Here is a 20,798-nt window from a genome sequence, read left to right as displayed (position 1 = left end):
GGCCATACCAGGGTGCCTTGGGTGACTCTGAGGGTTAAGCATCTGACTCTTGGTTACAGCTCAGGTCGTGATCTCACAGTTGGTGAGCCCCGCATGGTGCTCTGAGCTGCCTGCCAGGGCGGAGCCCGCTTAGGATTCAGTCTCCTCTCTCTCTGCCCCCCACTCTCATGCACACGCTTCCTTGGGCTCTCTCTCTCTCTCTGAAAAATAAATACATAAACACTAAAGAAAAGTTGAAAAGACAGACTACTAAAAGTATTTGGGTAAATTTAAATAATACAACCACCTTGGAAAGCAGACACTTTCTTAAAATATTAAAATCATAACCGCATTACCCAAGTATTCCACTACTCAGTATTCACCCAAGAGAAGTGAAGGCATTTGTCCATACAAAGACTTGCATATAAATGTTCATAGAAGTTCTGTTTTTAATAGCCCCAAACTGGAAACAATGAAAGTGTCCCTCAACAGGGGTTTGGATTTAGAAACCATTATACTTCAATGCAATGTAATACTTCTATGCAGTGAGCTATTAACAGATGCTGTCACATGCACAAATCTCCAAATCTTTATGCTGAATAAAAATCAGAAAAAACAGCATCCATACTGTGTAACTTCATCTGTATTAAATTCTAGGCAATACAAATAAAAAAAAAAAAAAGGTAACAGAAAGGAAATTAGTGGTAACTTGGTGACGGAGGTGGGACGTGGCAAGGAGAGAAGGTAAAGAGGATTACAAAAGGTCACAAGGTGACTTTGGGGAGTGATAGATAGGCTGATGGTCTTGATTGAGTTGATGGTTCCACCTATCGAATTGTAACACTTTAAACATTGTTCATTGTATGTTAGTCTTGATACCTCTAAAAAGCTGTTAAAAATACTGTTGCACTATTTAATGGCTCTATTTCCATCAGTATTAAATATGAGGATGGGAGGAATTTCATCATGTGTACGTATATGTGTGTGGAGAGAGACAGGGTATTAAATGTTTAATATAAATCCCCAAATCATTTGTCATCAGGGAATCACCTCAGATTTGTTTCCTGGTGTGAAATTACCAAAACCAGATTACAACGATTTGCTAACAGCTATCAAAGATAACTGTGAGTCCATGAATTTGCAAATGACCAGATTCTTTTCTGAGAAGATACTTCAAATATATGAGATGATGATTGTGCGTCATGGTTTCATGATTGTGGGAGAACCATTTGGAGGGAAAACCAGTGCATATCGCATCTTAGCAGGAGCACTAAATGACATCTGTGAAAAGGTAGGTGTGGTATTAATGCGTTAATTTATTTATGATCAGCTTTGGGGAAGATAGAATGTATGGTCATTTAAAATGATATCTTAGTGGAGGGGCTCCGGGGTGGCCCAGTCAGTTGGGTATCCAACTCTTGATTTCTCCTCAGGTCATGATCTCACGGTTCGTGGGATTGAGCCCCACATCGCCTCTGCACTGGCAGCAGGGAGCCTGCTTGGGATTCTCTCTCTCTCCTCCTCTCCTGCTTGTGTGCTCTCTCTCTCAAAATAAATAAACATTAAAAAAAAAAAAAAAGATACGTTAATGTAGCAACTTAAAATCGTGGAAAAAATGAGTCAAAGGGAAAATACTACTAGAAAAGTAATATGAAGCTATTAAGTTTAGCATATAAAGAATATACCATAGATTTGCCTGTCAACCTTTTATTTCTTTTCAAATTTTTTTTATTTATGAAGGTAACACATTTGTTGTAAAAAAAAAAAAAGTCTGAAAATCCTAAAAGTTTTCTTTTTATACTTAAAAAAAAATTTTAGAGTGAGAAAGAAAGCATACATGTGGGGGAGGGGCAGAGGGGAGAGAGAGAGAGAGAGAGAGAGAGAGAGAGAGAGATGGGAAAAGGGGAAGAGAGAGAATCCCAAGCAGGCTATGCCATCAGTGTAGAGCCTGATGTGGGGGTCCATCCCACGACCCTGGGATCACGACCTGAGCTGAAATTAAGAGTCAGACATTCAACTGACTGAGCCACCCAGGCACCCCTCTTTTTATACTTTTAAGAGAGTATTTTTTATTTCCTGGATGGTTAGTTTTGTAACGCAAACTTCTGTGATTAGCTGCTAGTGGTATTAAAGTGACTGTGTGCTGTGTGTTATATAATACTTACATATGTACATAAATGCAATGAATTCCTATCTTACACATCATGGTTTGGTCTACTTTGAAATGCTCCTTTGAAAGGAATGAGGCTGCTTTTAATTTTCCAACTAATAAAATTTAATTTCCATCTACTTCTTATATTTTGAAGAGTTTTGTTTCATTCATTTCAATGTTTATAGCCAAATGGGATTTGTGATCATTATATCTTTTTTTTTTTTAATTTTTTTTTTCAACGTTTATTTATTTTTGGGACAGAGAGAGACAGAGCATGAACGGGGGAGGGGCAGAGAGAGAGGGAGACACAGAATCGGAAACAGGCTCCAGGTTCTGAGCCATCAGCCCAGAGCCTGACGCAGGGCTCAAACTCACGGACCGCGAGATCGTGACCTGGCTAAAGTTGGACGCTTAACCGACTGCGCCACCCAGGCGCCCCTCTTTTTTTTTTTTTTTAATGTTCATATTTTTGAGTGAAAGCGTGTGAGCAGGGGAGAGGCAGAGAGAGGGAGACACGAGTCTGAAGCAGGCTCCAGGCTCTGAGCTGTCAGCACAGAGCCTGACGTGGGGCTCAAACTAACGACCGCAAGTTCATGACCTGTGCAGAAGTTGGACACCGAACCGACTGAGCCACCCAGACGCCCCAATGTGATCGTTAGATCTTTCTTGTGGAGTCTCACTAGCCTGTTGCCTTTGAGACAAAAACCTTGTTTTGGTGATAGCAACTTCCTCTGACAATGATGGTAGAGCTTTCCCATACTTCTGGATTTAGGACATGCCTTCCTTGTCAGCCCCTTGGTGGGCACAGAGAAGTATGCAAAGCCTCAAAGCTTGTTTTACTGCTTAGTGATCTTCCCACGTCTTTATTCGAGTTTGGTGGTTTGTGTCCCAAGCCCTGAGGGGGTGGGCAGAAGGCAATGTTGGGAAGGGTTGCACATGTTATGTTGCTGTGTATAAAAAAAAAGAAATGACTACTAACGGAGCACAGGGGATTTATAGGGCAGTGAAACTATTCTGTACGATAGTGTAATGATGGATATGTGCCATTGTGTGTTTGGCAGAACTCAGAATTATACCACACGAGTGACCCTTAATGTAAACCATGGACTTTAATTAGTAATAATGTATCAATATTAGTTCATTATTCATAATAATATACCAGCCCAATGCAAGGCTTTAATAATAGGGGAAACTGGGCGGGGGGGGGGTGGTGAGTGGGCAGAGGGAATCTATGTGAAACTACAGAGATCTGACTTTACACTCAATTTCTCTGTAAATCTAAAGCTACTCTAAGAAAATAACATCTATTAATTAAAAACATGAAAAGCTTATGCCCCAAGGGGTGTTAACATCTCTTGTATAATTCCCACACGGGCTTCAAGGTTCTGGTCAAAACTGACAATCTGCCAATATTAACTTTTCCATTCTGTGAGAATGGAACATGGTTAGATCTTTTAATTTTCTCTCAGAGAATATTTGGTAGCAGGAGTCGGCAATTACAGCCCAAATTTGGCCCCGAGCCTATTTTTCTAACACCAATGAGCTTAGAATGGTGGTAACACTTTTTAACGTTTGTTTAAAAAAAAAAAATGGAAAGAAAGAAAAGAAACAGAGAAGAATATGTGAGCGGCTGTTTGTAACCTGAAAGCCTATAATATTTACTGCCTGACCCTTAACAAAAAATTTTACCAGGTTTCATTGTTGTTTTAGATTTACAGTTCTGTAAGTATTTAGATTTATAGCTAATTTATTACTGAGTATTTTATGAGTTTTTAAAACTATGGTAAACAGTATTTGTAAAAATTTAATTTTTTCAGTTGTTCATTGGCACTGTGTAAATACAACCAGTCTTTATATATGGACTTCATATGCTGGAACTTTGTTAAATGCATTCCTTATTTCTGGGAGTTTCTTTGTAGAGTCTAGGATTTTCTACATATACAGTCCTGCTTTTCTATGAATAGAGACAGTATCCTTCTAAATGGATAATGTATTTTTTTTTCTTTTAAGGGGTTAATGGAGGAGAACAAGGTTCAAATTACTGTTTTAAATCCCAAGTCTGTCACCATGGGTCAGTTGTATGGACAGTTTGATGTAGTGTCTCACGAGTGGTCCGATGGCATCCTCGCTGTCAGTTTTAGGGCATTTGCTTCCTCACCGGTAAGTACTGACACTTCAGCGTGCACACTTCGAAAGACTGTGATAGTCCTTTCTGACAGATGTCTGATGTGTTTTTCAGTTGTTCCAAACAAACATTTATATTTCTAGTTCAAGCTCAAGGTGTTTATTTACAACACGGTCCCAGATCGTCTGGCACTGTTTCTGCCAGCATCGGCAGCACCTACAAAGAAGCCAGACGATGCCAGATGCTGGCAAAGATGCCAGATGCTGGCGAGGGCCTTTGCCTGGGTGTGCGGAGAAGAGGGCACGAGAAAGAGGTCAGGGAAAAAGCACTCCTGGGTCTCTTTTTTCAGGCTAACTGACACAGGAAGGAGAACAGCTGAATATCGTGATCCTTTTGCTCCTTCGGGAACGTTCTTCCATTGCCCACTTTTTAGGCTGCTGTCTCTGTCACACCCACTAATTGTTAGGTATATTCCAGTTCTCAGAGAAGAAATTGCAGACCTTTACAAAACAATGTCTTCAAGTTCCAACACTTTTGCCCTACTTGTTCAGAAGACAATGGGCTGCTGGAAAGCGTAGGAGGTGAGGGATGAGCCAGCTGTGCTGACTGCTGTGAGTGAGAGCGGGCATTTACCTACTCCTGGCTTATTCTGCTGAGCAGCGGTTGCCCGCTCTTCCAAGAAAGAGTCCATAGACCAGGAAGTGTTAACTTGGTTGCCACATGTTAGCAGGCTGTCCACAGAATGTGATCATGTGGGAGAGAGCTTGCTAAGTCTGGTCTTAAAGAAGAAGGGCCTAGGCTAGAGACACTTAATTTATTAAATCTTTTTCAAGTAAATATTTCCTTTATTCTGACTACCTTATGTCTTGACTTTGGTGCTCTTTATCCGCTTAAGGACCTGACTAATCATTATTCTTTAATCAGTGTGATAATAGAAAAATGTCATATCTCAACTCTGCTCTTAATGGCTGAAGGAACTTGAGCAATGAGTGACATAAGGATTGGCTTTCATGGGACAGAGATCTTGCCCAGTACCAGGCTTTATTAGTAATTTCAAGGATAAAAGTAACTGTGAGGCAAACAGACACGTTGGGACCATTGATATAACTTCTCAGTTTCTTTCTTTTCACAGTGGATATACACTCTGGCCCAGATTAACACATGGCATCTGTAGATAATGTATGCAGTTACGTTATTTGTACAGAAATAATTATGAGATCTCTCCCATTGTACATCCAGTTACATAGCACATATTACATTTTCCAGAGAGCTTTGTCCCATAAATAGTCTCAGAGAGGTTAAGGAGCTGACTCAAAGTCTCCTAGCTGGTAAGTAGTAAAGCCAAATGAAAAGCAAGGTCTTTCAGACCGTAGAGCCCAACATCTTGCTGTTACATGGTGGTGTTACCCAAAGTGAAGATTAGCAGGCATGGGAAGCGAACAGTGCAAGGGAAAGTTGCTCTCAAGGTGACTTCCAAGGTACGGGCTCTTCTCAAGGTAACTTCCGGGGTACGGGCTTTTCTCAAGGTGACTTCTGGGGTCTGGGCTCTTCTCAAGGTGACTTCTGGGGTCTGGGTTCTTCTCAAGGTGACTTCCAGGGTCTGGGCTCTTCTCAAGGTGACTTTTGGGGTCTGGGCTCTTCTCAAGGTGACTTTTGGGGTCTGGGCTCTTCTCAAGGTGACTTCCGGGGTCTGGGCTCTTCTCAAGGTGACTTCCGAGGTACGGGCTCTTCTTAAGGTGACTTCTGGGGTCTGGCCTCTTTTGAAGGTGACTTCTGGGGTCTGGGCTCTTCTCAAGGTGACTTCCGGGGTACGGGCTCTTCTCAAGGTGACTTCCGGGGTACGGGCTCTTCTCAAGGTGACTTCTGGGGTCTGGGCTCTTCTCAAGGTGACTTCTGGGGTCTGCGTTCTTCTCAAGGTGACTTCCAGGGTCTGGGCTCTTCTCAAGGTGACTTCCGGGGTACGGGCTCTTCTCAACGTGACTTCTGGGGTATGGGCTCTTTTCAAGGTGACTTCCGGGGTATGGGCTCTTTCTTGCTTCCTGGCTCAGAGAGTGGGTATGGGGTGGCCTAAGCCCATGACAGGTGTACTGTCTTGTAGATTAAAGCAGTTGTCCACAGGGACTGAGAAGGTGTTAAGATGGATCCAAATCCCTCACCACTTCAACTCAAATCACGTTTGCTGAAAGTGAACCAAGGCAGCATCCGTGTGCCCAAAAAAGCTGATTCGTAAGCTGTGGAAAGTAGAATCAGCTTTTGTACTCTCCAGCAGCTACCTAGCCACTCCTTAATATTTGTTGAGCTTTTACTGTATTCCAGACAATGAGCAAATATTTTCATATTTATCATTGTGAAACTGAATCTTATACTAATGTCCCAAATCGCCATAAAACCATTCAACCCAAGAGGGGTATGAATGTGTGTGAATTCATTCAGCAGAGGGAAGAAAAACCTTGACTTGGCACGTAAGAGTAATTTGTATGAACATAATACTGCATAGAATCAGGTAATTTCAATGAAAATTCTGTTTTCACTGACAATTATATTTTTTTTATTTGTAATACTTTCCAAAACATGTTACATGTGAGTTCAGAAACGTTGGAAAAGATGGAATCTTGAGAACAGATGTTATATTTCTGTCTTGTCCATGGCACATAAAGGCTTCTTTCGTGACTTTCTCTCCGTACACACATACACACTGTATTCAAAAGACACCTTTACATTTTCATGGTGAAATTAATTTTACAAGTTACATGTTTAAATTTTGAAGCATTGCACTATTTCCTTACATTATCACTATTAATTTTTCCCTTGTATTCATCAAATGCATATACCAGACGCCAGATAGGAAATGGTTAATTTTTGATGGGCCAGTAGATGCCGTGTGGATTGAGAATATGAATACGGTGCTGGATGACAACAAAAAGCTCTGTCTGATGAGTGGGGAGATTATTCAAATGTCACCACAAATGAATCTTATTTTTGAACCAATGGATTTGGAAGTTGCTTCTCCTGCCACTGTGAGTCCTCAATGTTGACATCTTATACATTTGAAATGTTATAAATGTTTTTATAAGGAACTTTGACTTTAAGTGAAGCATTATAATTCATTGTAACAGTACTCTAAGAACAGCATAGCTGTTGACCTACCTTGATCAATTTAAGAGTCAGGGATTTTTTTCCTTTTTGTCTACAACCATTGGTAAAGTCACACATAAAAATTTAGGTCGTGAAGTGACATAAAATTAAGCTTCTTTTTAGGAATTTTCTGCAGGTTTTAAGAAAGGGATGTACCACGTCATATTTCTGACAGAAGCATTACCTTGATGGTAAACAATTATTCTTTTTTCCAGGTTTCCAGATGTGGTATGATTTACATGGAGCCTCACATGTTAGGCTGGAGACCACTAATGTTGTCTTGGATAAATCTTTTACCTGCTGTGATTAGTATTATTCAGAAAGAATTTATAATAGGCTTATTTGACAGAATGGTCCCAGTGTCTGTTGAATTTATTAGAAAGCATACGAAGGTAAGAGGAACGAGAATTTTAAGACTTAAACAGTAAGTGGACAATCCAAATTAGCCAAATATATTCATTTTAATGTCTGTGGTCAATGTCAACTCTCAGGTATTAAGATAACTGTTTTAACTAAAAACCTTTTTCTGAGTAAAGTAAAAAGATTTTAACTTATATACTTATTCTCCAAAACAAAGTTTAATTTAATTTTATTTTTTTAAATTTGTAATGTTTATTTTAGTTTGAGAGAGAGAGAGAAAGCACGTGAGAGCACACGAGGGAGAGGGGCAGAGAGGGAGGGGGGTACCAAGGATCTGAAGCAGGCTGACAGCAGAGAGCCCGATGCTGGTCTCTAACCCATGAACCGCGAGATCATGCCCTGAGCCGAAATCATCCACCTAACATAACCGCCTGAGCCACCCAGGTGCCCCCCAGAAAAATTTTAAAAGAAGCATTTTAAAGTTTGAGAAGATGTATGGATGCTACTCTCTTACCTCTTAAAAAAAAAAAAAGTCTTAAAGGTCCACTTAACCACATATGGATGAAAATACCTAAAAATGTTATCTCTCATTTCTCAGAGACTATTCTAGTTTCCATTTTTATAATTTTCTTTGTTTTTTAAAGTTCCTAGAATAAATCTATATTATAACCAGCAAAGGGACCATTTTTAAAAGTAATTCATTTATTAAATCTAAAGAATTAGATAGTGGGTAATGATGGAGGAACATGTTACTGCTCTAGGCCTGCTAAATGAGGAATCCACTATATTTAGCATGAGTGTATCTACTTGTTTAGAGATTACTGTTGTTGACTTGGGCTCTGGAGCAAACATAGGGACACAGGGCTGGTATTTCTCCTCCTGTTGGAAATCTAAGAGAAGAAGGCACGAGTTTGGCTCATAGTACAGAAAAGGAAAGCGGAATTTAAAAATCATGCCAGTGGATATTGCCTAAAGAGAAAATGCCGACAAAAAAAGATAAGAGAGCAAAGAATACAATGCCAGACCTGGCTGCAATCTCAGGAAGAGAAGAGGGCGTTTTAAGAAGCAGGTAGTCAGTATTATGGGAAACTACCAAGAGGTCAAGGCAGAAAATGTTTGGCACATGGCCTTGGATTTGGCAAGTGAGGAGATCATGGGGTGAAGCATGGCCCAAACATTTTCAGGAAAGAGGCAAGGCTTCTCTGGCAACTCACTGAGGAACAGGCCGGGTCGGGGGGGGGGGGGGGACACTGGCACAACAGGGGCGGACACATCTCTTCCAAGGAGTGTGGATGTTACAAAATTTAAAAAAAAAAAAAAGAGGGAAAGAAACCTTGAAATTTGTTGAAGATATGAAGTAATCATGTTTCAAAACCAGTTAAACTTGTAGAATAAGCTACAGGTTCCCCCCCATCCCCGGCATTGTCAGAGAATGTATTACAAATAAATAAATTTTCCATGTAATAACTAATCTTTTCAATAGCAAAAGAGAAAAAAAACATGCTTTTATTACAAGCTTCTAAAATGTACTATGTACTTTTGTCCTCTCTTAAAGAAATTATGAGTTCCTCTTAGCTACTCTGTAGTAATGAGTGTCTTATTTTTAGCAACAGCCATTTGTATTTTAGGGGGGCATCAGTAATACTTAGTCCCATCCTTAGAAACTCGGTTGTCATTTCTGCCTGTTTCTACTGGGACAGTGGCTGAAGATGAAGTCAGCTGCTCCTAATCTTCAGTTCCAGTTAACTTTCAGAGAGTTAATTCTCACACAGTAACTGTGAAGCAATACCCCTCTAAAGGTTGGAGGAGAGCTCGGAGGCAAGAAGACACGTGTTTATGGAGAACTTGCTATGTGATGCATGGTGCTAGGACCTATGTACAGGACAACACATCCAGTGTCACTACACTCTAGACTAGGGAATTAATCCATGCCTCAGTTTTCCTACCTGTAGAGCTAGAATTATAATCATGCCTTTTCATAAGTACTACAGCTATGAGGACGAAGTAAGTTCAATAAATATTAGTTGATGCTATTTTAATTAGTGCCTAATTTAAGTTAATTTGTTCTATAGACTTTTCCCCCTGATTTTTTCAGGAATTATCTCCTACTTCAGACACAAACTTAGTCCGATCCTTAATGAATCTAATAGACTGTTTTATCGATGACTTTGCTGATGCAGTCAAAATGAAAGAGAGAAATGACCGAGAAACGTATTCTTTATTGGAGGTAAGGTCCATTGCCTTTGAATCCTGCTGTAGAAAGGCATCTACTGCTTTCCCCAGTGCTTCCTCATTAATGAACTTCATTTCTCCCCGGAAATGGGGGCTGGACTATGGGTGGTAGCTGAACAGCAAGGAAAAAGTCAGGCCCCAAATAGTAGGTCCTTGGAGGAACCTCCTCAACTGGCAGTTCTATGACCTCATGAGGTTTGGGTGAAACCCACTGATACCCTTAGATCTGCTACTGGAATCTTCAGTCACTTAACCAGCCTCAGAAATGATGAACCCCCAAAATAACAATGACCATTTGATAAGATTCACCTCCCTCCCCTTCAACCTGCAAATCATAATAACTCTTTGCGTTTTTTCCTTGCTTTTCTTTGCTTTTTAAGTTTCTTTATTTTGAGAAAGAGGGAGCACGTGTGAACAGGTGTAGGGACAGAGAGAGAGGGAGAGACAGAGACAGAGAGAGACAGAGAGAGACAGAGAGAGAATCCCAAGCAGGCTCCGTGCTATATAAGCACAGAGCCCAATACGGGGCTGGATCCCAGGAACCACGAGATCACAACCTAAGCCAAAATCAAGAGTCAGATGCTCAACTGACTGAGCCACCCAGGAGCCCCATTTTTCTTGAGATTTAAGTGCTTAAAATATATATATGCATATACAAATCTACATCAGGATTGAGGAAAGGAAGAAAATATGTATAAACGTATTTTTAAAATAGGAATAAAATTATCAACAGACCTTGAATATTCCTTAACAAAAAATTATGTACTGCTAATGGTAGCATTTCTAATGTGGTCAATATGTTGCTCTTATTACTTACATTCTATTAAATAAATTAATTTTTAATTTAGTTTTAAAGAGTTTCTGGAGAGAAACAACCTGTGAGTAATGTAGGAGCAGGTGCACAGTGTCGAAGTAGAGTCCACAACTTTTATGAGCATAGTCAAGATTGTGTTTGTTTTGGCATTATAATGGGGATTTGAGGAGCTCAGTTGGTTTCAGTGTCTGACTTCAGCTCAGGTCATGATCTCATGGTTCATAAGTTCGAGCCCCACATTGGGCTCTGTGCTGACAGCTCAGAGCCTGGAGCCTGCTTGGGATTCTGTGTCTCCCTCTCTCTCTGCCCCTCTGTTGCTCATGCTCGGTCTCTCAAAAATAAATGTTAAAAAAAAATTTTTAAAAAGAAGCGGATTTGATTTTAAAGCAAACTAGTAAGTTTTCTCATTTAGTGGTGGGTCTTGTCATCTACTCTGTTTTCCTGCCTAAGCCTGGTAAGAAGAAAGCTTACAGAATGTCAGTTCTAGTTTATGCATTCGTTGCTCAGATTATTACAACAGGTAAATAAATGAATATAAATTTTTTCTGCTTTTACGAAAACACTATCAAAATTTAAATTTAAAAAGCAGGTTTATTGTGGATTGATTATTCCTTATTAAAATATGCCTTCATAAAAAGTTATCTCAATGTTCTTTTTTAATATCAGGGTCCTGCTGCTTACTTAAAATTTCATGTGATTTACCAGACTAATCATTCTGAGGTTTCACAATGCCTAGAATTATACTTTGCATTATATTATCTTTTCTGATAGCAAGATTTTTCTAAAACATGCAATTTGGTTTTTAAAAATCTAATTATTATAAAATCCTGAGATAACTTACTATTATATGTTAGTTTATTCATTTTCTTTCAAAGATATTAATCTGGCTGATCTGATTCAAGCTTCAAGAATACATTAAAGTCCTTTTTTAATGCACTCTATCTTCTCATCTATCCGATGCAGGGCATTTTTCTATTTTCATTGATCTGGTCCGTCGGAGCGTCTTGTAATGATGATGATAGGTTGAGATTTGATAAGATTCTTCGAGAACTAATGGAAGGCCCAATTTCAGAACTAACTCAAAATAAGTTTAAATTACTGAGCGGTACGGAACAAACGTCTTCAAAAGCACTAACTGTCCCATTTCCTGAAAAAGGAACAATTTATGATTATCAATTTGTCACTGAGGTAAGAACTCTGAAGCAAGATGTACAACATTACAGCACATAATGGCTCTGGGGCCACCTTGTCACCACTGTTTACCTTAAGAGTCAACATGGAGTAGTAAAGGAAGTTGCTTTGGCTTTGAAGTCGGACACCTCTGGGTTTCAGTCCGAGTAACGCCACTTTCTTTCTGTAGAACCTGGGACTAGTTTATTAATCTTTCTGATTCTTGCTTTTCTCTTTGATAAAATGAGATAAATAATAACACCTGATGGGCCTATTGTATTCATTAAATAAAATTACACATTATGACATCTAGTCCAGCAGTAGGTACATTTTGCTTTAAGATACCTCTTGGAGATTCATTTGGTGCATGTTAGCATATCACAGATGGTAAGAAGCCCTGTAGGGCCATAGCTGGGTTAGTGTTAATTCAGCATTTCACAAATGAATTGGACAATAAAACCTGGGTGGTGTTTGTTCACCTGTATGTGTGTGACAGCTATAAGTACTGTATTGAGGACATTTAAAAATCCATAATGTTTAAATATGGAGCTTCAGGTGAAATTGGATCATACTATATCCCCAGAGGGTAATTTTATATCCTCTTCTCCCGTTAATAAAGAGAACACCTTTCTATCTCATTAGTATTTCTTTAATAAACTTATTTTTCTAAGCCTCCATAGATTATTATCTGAGGACCACGATCTAGCCCAACAGTTTCCTACTGTTAGATGTTGAACTGTTTTTGTTGTTTCTTAGTTTTTCTGCTTTGGTGAATATTCCTGTATACAAGCCATGTGTATATATCTGATTTTTTCTTTAAGATAAATTCCTAGAGGGGCACCTGGGTGGCTCAGTTGGTTTAGTGTCAGACTCTTGGTTTGGGCTCATGTCATGATCTCACAGTTTTATGGGTTTGAGCCTGCATTGGGTTCTGCCCTGACAACACAGAGCCTGCTTGGGATTCTCTCTCCCTCCTGCTTTCTGCCCCTCCCCCACTCATGCTGTCTCTGTCTCTCTCAAAATAAATAAATAAACAATAAACTTAAAAAAAATTTTTAAGTAAAAAAGAGAAGTTCCTAGAAAAGGAATTTGCTATATCAATTTTTAAATTTTTATGGCTTTTGAGGTATATTAGCAGGCTTACCTCAGAAGAGATTCTTCACCCTGTCAACTGCAAGATATTATCCTTTCATTTTTCCTAATTTTATTTTATTTCCAATTACTAACAATAGCCTGCATTTTCAGAGCACTTTGAAGTTTATTAAGCTTTTCCACAATCATTTCTATTTGTTTCCCAATATCTCAGTGAAATAAGAAAGATAGTATTATTTTGCACATCTTCCCATTGAGGAAATTAGGGCTCAGAGATAGGTGATTTTCCCAGTACCACAAAATCTCTAAGGGCATATCCACTCCAGGTTTTCTGACTCTTAACTTTTCCTTCTTCATATGGTGGCAAAAGATCCATGTTAGAAAAGATCATCAAAAATATGAGAAGGAGGGGACCTGTGTGGCTCAGTCAGTTAAGCATCCAACTTTGGCTCAGGTCATGATCTCTCAGCTTATAGGTTCAAGCCCCACATCGGGCTCTGTGCTGATAGCTCAGAGCCTAGGGCCTTCTTCAGATTCTGTGTCTCCCTCTCTCTCTGGCCCTCCCCTGCTCACTCTCTGTCTCTCCTTCTCAAAAATGAATATACTTTAAAAAAAGAATATGGGAAGGAAATTGTTTTTTTCATCAGTTCTAAAAAGTTCTAGAAATGTCTTTGTAATACAGTTTTCACATGTGATATGAATTCACCGTCCTCAAAAAAAAATCTGTACTATCCGCAAAGCACTGTGCCAGAGGGTACAAAAATGAATAAGGCACAGAGCTGCCCTTGACGAGTTCATAACCTCTTCAGAAGAGTGTCATGTGACACTCTAAGCCAAAAGAGTGCCATGTGGGAAGGTCTAGGAACCCAGGTCATGTTGGGAAACAGTAGGTCCATCGATGAGACTGGCCTGTGGAACACGTAAAGATGTAAGGAAGGAGGGCCTGAATTCTGATATGCTTTAAATGACCAGGAGCTTAAATTTGATTTTGCAAGAATGGAGAGACCAGTGATGTTTTTCTAAGGTGAGAGAGTTAACATGCTATCTTTGAAAATTTTTGTTCTAAACACTGTATAGCAAGCACAAATTTTAGTTGGCAAGTTAATTGGATACAAAGATGCAGTATAATGTTAAGTCATGATGATAATCTCACATTAAGAAATCTTGTCTATTCTAGATAGCTGTTGCACAGCAATGTGAATATAGTTAAAACTACTGAACTGTATACTCAAAAAAATGGTTGAAGGTATATTTTAGGTATTTTTTTTTAACCACAATTTACAAAAATCTCACCTGAAATGATAAGCTGATGTTTGTTATAAATACCATTATAAAAGCATAAGCAGAGGTGCCTGGGTGGCTCAGTTGGTTAAACATCTGACTTTGATTCAGGTCATGATCTCAAGTTTGAGATCTCAAGTTTGAGATGAGTTTGAGCCTTACATTGGGCTCTCTGCTGTCAGCACAAAGCCTGCTTCAGATCCTCTGTCCTCCTCCCTCTCTCTCTTTCTCTCTCTTGGTCTCTCTCCCCCTCAAAAATAAAAAAATAGACGTAAAAAATAAAAAATATTAAAGTACAAGCAACATGCAGCTGATGTTCTAGGGAAATAAGTGCTATATTGGTTAACACTATGGAATAAAATTCTCTTTAATGCATTAATTAGTCCAGTTTTCTCAATCTAACATTATCCAAAATAGCTGATCTTTGGGTTGACGTAATCAGTGGTTTCAGGGCGTTAAAAAAACCACAGCATTGCCATTTCATTTTGATTCATATAAAAGCCTTATTTCTTCTCAATTTAGCACAAAGTTTAACTTTCGAATTCAGGGTGAAGTGTTTTAAAGGCTAAAAACAAATGTATAAACATCAGTGTTTTGTTTTGGTCTTGATCTTTGATCTTTTCTACAGTGGCACAGGAGTACAGAGCTTTTAAAAGTATTTTATAATATAACATTCACCGTTTGGCTATTTATTATGAACAGGGAATAGGAAAATGGGAACCATGGGTAAAAAAATTGGCAGAAGCTCCTCCAATTCCTAAGGATGTGATGTTTAATGAAATCATTGTACCAACTCTGGACACAGTTCGATACTCTGCATTAATGGAATTGTTAACCACCCATCAAAAGCCTTCAATATTTGTAGGACCAACAGGAACTGGAAAGAGTGTTTATATCATTGTAAGTATTAGAGAAATCTACATGTTAAAAGGTACATTAATATTCCTAAGAATGTTATTTTGTAAGCTACGTGTAATAGTAAACTTCATATTTTTTAAACATTCCAATATTTTGATGTTGTAGCCACGGAGAATTTTTTAGTAACTGCCTATTTTAGAAAATGGACTAAAGATATGCTATTTTACATCATTAAATTATTGTACCTTTTTAAAGGTATTTTTAAAGGTATTTTAATAAAAATAGCTTGTTGAGGATGAAGAAGTTCATCTCTGTTGAAAGGAAGGGGTGTTTTAATTAATTACACTTGATATTTAATTTTCAAAATTATTTAATATAAAAAGGATTATTATGTAGTAATAAGACTGACTGACTTCTGTAATGATTCCCATTGTGTGTTTGTTTAAAAAAAAAATACTAGCTGCTATAACAGATAATGCCCCAAATCTCAGTAGCTTTACACAGTCTGTGTTCCTTTGTGTTTAGAGGGTCATATTGAACAAAGGCTAGTTCTCGCCTCTAGTTTCAGATTTCTGAAGGCAGAAAGCTGCCTGGAGCTGTCAGTAAGTATCCCCAGCTTTGGCAGGACAAGTGAGTGCAAGTTTCCCAGGGGCAAGTGGACAATGTGGAAGATAAGTGGACTTCAGCCTTCTTGGGACTCCGTTCTAGATGACTACCCACAGCAATGCCACAGTGTAGAGCCCCATTACTTTCCTTATGGCAGAGAACTGCACAGTGTGGGTATCCCTTTGGAGTTTCTAAAGAATTAGCAGATCTGCTCCTCTGAGTAAGCATTTAGAAGCTTTCCACGACAGCAGGCAAGACCACATTATCCAAGAGGAAACCACAGTGATGCCAGTGGGATAGGACTTTTGCCTATCTTCCTCTAGCTCTGTCCCCCACCCAGCTGCGGGGTGGGAAGAAGATGGGAAAAAGGGAAAGGAGCCCAAATGAGCCATCAGTGATCCCTCCCCCATTGCAGGTTCTCAGTCAACTCACATTCCCCCAATTATGATAGTTCCTGTTTCTAGTTCTTTATTGATTTTTATCTTTTTATGTAATCTGTCAATCCCTTTGGAATATATTTAGGCATATGGTTAAATAATTGTCCTGATAACATTTATTGAATAATATCTTTCAGAACATACTGAAACGAAACCCTCATTATAATTTAAATGCTGTATACATCAGGAAATATCCAACAGCAGAGATGGAGAAGTTTTAAACTGAGATTTTAAATTAAGGTGTTGGTTTGGCCAAGGTTAAAAATCAATCTTGCTGAAAGTATACAGAAAGCTAAGGGATTTACCCAAGATACCATCAACAGTCAAGGAATGGAGACTTGATAAGGTTAAAGGCAGTGGTTGGAGAAAAATAAACCCATTTGTCATTTATACGCTCATTCCAAATTCAGCCCAGGCAAAACAAACAAACAAAAAACACTACTTTTTACAAAATGGGGAATGTACTTTGCATCTTATTTTGTAATCTGCTTGTTCTACCTAATCTATTGTAAATATTTTCCTATTTAATTATTCTTTTACAAGATGATTTGTAAAACACAACGTCTTGGTTAAGAATCATTGTAATTGCACCTGCTTTCCGGTGAAATCCATTTTGAAAATACGGTTATATTATTTAAGCTTCCTAACTTCTAGTCTGATAACTTGGTGTTTCAGTGGAAAGATAACAGGCTATAATAAAAAGAACATTTATCTGGTAAGAGATGCATGACAATCTGAATTCTTCCCCCTTCCCCCATCTCTGAGACCTTAAACGAGTTTCTTAGCCTCTGAGTCCCCATGATCTCTTGTTAAGAAGGAATGTGTACTCTGTGTGGTGGCTTTGGAAATCAGAGAGGCCATATGCATGGGGCCTGGACAAATAGAGACACCACTGATACAGTAACTGTTATTTCTATTGATTCCATCCCTTTTTTCACATTGTTACGACACTCTAAGTGTAGATTCAGGTGTGTCAATACTTTTGCTTAGTGTTTATTTTCAAAAGTCAGAGCATAATTCCAAACTATGGCTCATTTTATTATTTCCTATTATATAGAATTTTCTTTTAAATCAACTCAGCAAAGATATCTACAAGCCTCTGATAATTAACTTCTCAGCACAAACTACAGCAGCTCAAACTCAGAATATCATCATGTCAAAATTGGACAAAAGAAGAAAGGGAGTTTTTGGTCCTCCTTTGGGCAAGAGAATGGTAATTGCTCTGTTTCTATACGTATGGCACAGCACTGGTCCACTTTGCTGACCCTGCTATAGTCAGAAAAATGAAACAAGATAGACTAAAACTTGACATCTTTGTGTACACTGTTTTTTAATCACAAATGTTGATTAAGTTTCCCTAAAAGTGTGTTCATATTTGCATGTGCATTAGACAACTTGACATTAAAAACAAGCACTTGCCCTTTGAATTAAAAGTAAAATATTCATCTGGGAAATTATCTACCTTTCTACTTCTCTGATTAACATTTCTATTCAGCCATCTAGCTGCTTGCTCCTCTAGACCTTTAAACAACCCAGCTATCAATTGACTTCTCTGTGTTTCTTTGCCAGGAACACCCCTTTGAACCTAACTTTCACCACTCAGAGGTTATAATCATTTTAACATCCTAGCTTTCTCATTTACTTTAATGTATTGAAATTGTATAAGGAAAAAGAGGAGGCATATTGAGAAACAAATTGTGTGAGAGGATTATTAAGTCCTCAACTCTTAATCTATAAAGGTTAGTAATGAGACTTTCCCTATTCCTTGGAAGCATTGATGCTAGGGGATATTATTCTTTATTTGAAAAGAAACCATCATTTCTCACATATGTACTCTACATTCTTTGCCTCAACACGATTTACACAATAGGACATTAAGGTGTTAATATTTTGTAATACTGCTTCTCTTTTTATTCTCAGGTTGTCTTTGTAGATGATGTCAATATGCCCGCTCGGGAAGTATATGGGGCTCAGCCACCCATTGAGTTGCTTAGACAATGGTTAGATCACTGGAATTGGTATGACCTAAAAGATTGTTCTATGATTAAGCTAGTGGACATTCAAATCATGTGCGCTATGGGACCTCCAGGTATGTTTTCTGAGTTTGTGATTACTAAGATTGAGAATCAGTCTGGTTATACCTAGAAAGATAGCTGGAGAAAGAAAGAGAAACCCAACTGGACAACTGAGTTACACTTTCTTGTGTATATATTTTCTCTGTGTGTTCTTTGTGACCTATGGAAATATAGTACAATGGTCAACACTATGAAGTGGGTTACCTTGCTTGGGGCCATTCTCCCACCAATTCTTCCAAATCCTTTTTCTCCCACCTTCTGGCACTTTGCTCTGAACTTTCTGTCTCTGCATTCTAAGGATCCAGATGCCCCTGGAGCAGCTCATTTCCCTCTCTTTTATTCCTTAATCCTTCAACTGTATGAAATTCCCTTTTCTGCTACTCCAATCAAGTCTCATTCTAGTGAGTCTTTGGATTTAGACAGGCTGTTAAGAGGAATTGAAGTAGCAAATAGTCAAAAGAATTAACCCTTAAACATTCTTTGCGTATCTCAAGGGAAATTGATAAACTCAAAGGAATTTCTATACAAGGGAAATTTTTTTATGCTGGGGTATCAAAAGTGGCTTGATTCAAGTAACTGGACATCTTTAGCTGTTCTTTTCCTGAACTCCAGCTGGTATTCTAGTCTTTATTCATTATGTCTTTGTTTTTCTCTTTGAATCATCCTTGCCAGTTCTTTTAATTAAAAAAATTTTTTTAATTTATTTAAATGCAAGTTAGTTAACAGATAGTGGAGTCTTAGTTTCAGGGGTAAAATTTATTGATTGATCACTTATATATATCACACCCAGTGCTCATCCCAGCAAGTGCCCTCCTGGGTGCCCATCACCCATTTAGCCCATCCCCCACCCACCAGCCCTTCAACAACTCTCAGTTTCTCTGTATTTAAGAGTCTCTTATGGTTTGCCTCCCTCTCTCTTTTTATCTTATTTTTCGTTTCCTTCCCTTATGTTCATCTGTTTTGTTTTGTTTCTTAAATTCCACATATGTGTGAAATCATATGATTTTTATCTTTCTCTGACTAATTTTGCTTAGCATAATACACTCAAGTTCTATCCACATTGTTGCAAATGGCAAGATTTAATTCTTTTGATTGCCAAGTAATATTCCATTGTGTATATATTGCCACATCTTCTTTATCCATTCATCAGCCAGTGGACATTGTGCTCTTTTCATACTTTGGCTATTGTTGATAGTGCTGCTATAAACATTGGGGTGCATTTGCCCCTTGAAATCAGCATTTTTGTATCCTTTGGATAAATACCTATTTGTTATTCTAGTCTTTAAAAATTTCTTTTCTCTTTAAAAATAAAAAAAAAAATTAAAAGGCACCTGGGTAGCTCAGTCGGTTGAGCATCAGATCTCTGCTCAGGTCATGATCTCGCTGCTCATGAGTTCAAGCTCCACATTGGGCTCTGTGCTGACAGCTTGGAGCCTGGAACCTGCCTCAGATTCTGTGTTTCCCTCTTTCTCTGCCCCTCCTCCCCCCCTCTCAAAAATAAATAAACCTTTAAAAACTTTTTTTTTAATTCCTTTTTTCTATATACCATTTCTTCAAGGAATCCCTTTGGTATTTGCCTCCTTATCTTCCCTATAATGCAGTCAGTTTGCTCTGAGTCAGTAATTGCTCTCAGCACACTTTCTGGGCCACTTCAAATGCTTTTTTTCTTTTCTTTTTTTCTTCCGAGTTTTTATTTAAACTTCAGTTAGTTAACATACAGTGTAATGTTAGTTTCAGGTGTAGGACTCAGTGACCCATCGCTTACATTTAACACCCAATGTTCATCATTAATGCCCTCCATAATACCCATCCCCCATTCAGCTCATCCCCCATCTACCTCCCCTCCAGCAACCCTCAATTTGCTCTCTATAGTTAACAGTCTGGTTTATGGTTTGCCTCTGTTTTCTTTCTTTTCTTTTCTTTTCTTTTCTTTTCTTTTCTTTTCTTTTCTTTTCTTTTCTTTTCTTTTCTTTTCTTTTCTTTTCTTTTCTTTTCTTTTCTTTTCTTTTCTTTTCTTTTCTTCCCTTCCCTTCCCTTCCCTTCCCTTCCCTTCCCTTCCCTTCCCTTCCTTCCTTCCTCCCTCCCTCCCTCCCTCCCTCCCTCCCTTCTTTCCTTCCTTCCTTCCTTCCTTCCTTCCTTCCTTCCTTCCTTCCTTCCTTCCTTCCTTCCTTCCTTCCTTCTTTTTTTTTAACAAGATTCTTTTGTTCCTGGGTCTCAGACTTGGTTCTACTTTGCCTCTCTCTTACTACCCAAGCCAGTCATTTGTATCACATGTCCACTTTGCCCTGTTCCTTCGGGGACTGGACAGAGGAGTAGTCTGAAACCATGAGGTATCTTTCCCTCTTGGACCCCATTTCCTAAACACATCACCATTTATGAATGATCTTTGGGAAGAAAAGTTGAAGACAGAGCCGGAGGATGTGATGTCTGGCCTTTGCTTCATTGACTGTTTCACCATCTCCTTAAACTCGCCCCAGCGCAT

The 20,798-nt window shown here is 38.7% G+C and overlaps 1 protein-coding gene across 12 annotated transcripts in view; it reads left to right on the top strand.

Moving 5' to 3' along the window:
• The window catches only part of DNAH7 (dynein axonemal heavy chain 7), a 265,373-nt gene that overhangs the window by 115,509 nt on the left and 129,066 nt on the right, over positions 1–20,798 (top strand). For all 12 annotated transcript variants that reach the window (XM_045034170.1, XM_045034169.1, XM_045034174.1 and 9 more), the window contains 9 exons: positions 1,022–1,270; positions 4,142–4,291; positions 7,091–7,273; positions 7,607–7,783; positions 9,847–9,978; positions 11,761–11,985; positions 15,043–15,240; positions 17,299–17,454; positions 18,162–18,330. In XM_045034170.1, coding sequence (XP_044890105.1) covers positions 1,022–1,270; positions 4,142–4,291; positions 7,091–7,273; positions 7,607–7,783; positions 9,847–9,978; positions 11,761–11,985; positions 15,043–15,240; positions 17,299–17,454; positions 18,162–18,330 — 1,639 coding nt within the window. The remainder of the gene's footprint in view (positions 1–1,021; positions 1,271–4,141; positions 4,292–7,090; positions 7,274–7,606; positions 7,784–9,846; positions 9,979–11,760; positions 11,986–15,042; positions 15,241–17,298; positions 17,455–18,161; positions 18,331–20,798) is intronic.

Source organism: Felis catus, chromosome C1 (genome assembly GCF_018350175.1).
Source record: "Felis catus isolate Fca126 chromosome C1, F.catus_Fca126_mat1.0, whole genome shotgun sequence".
Classification (NCBI taxonomy): Eukaryota; Metazoa; Chordata; class Mammalia; order Carnivora; family Felidae; genus Felis; species Felis catus.
This window is presented reverse-complemented; position numbering and strand designations above follow the sequence as displayed.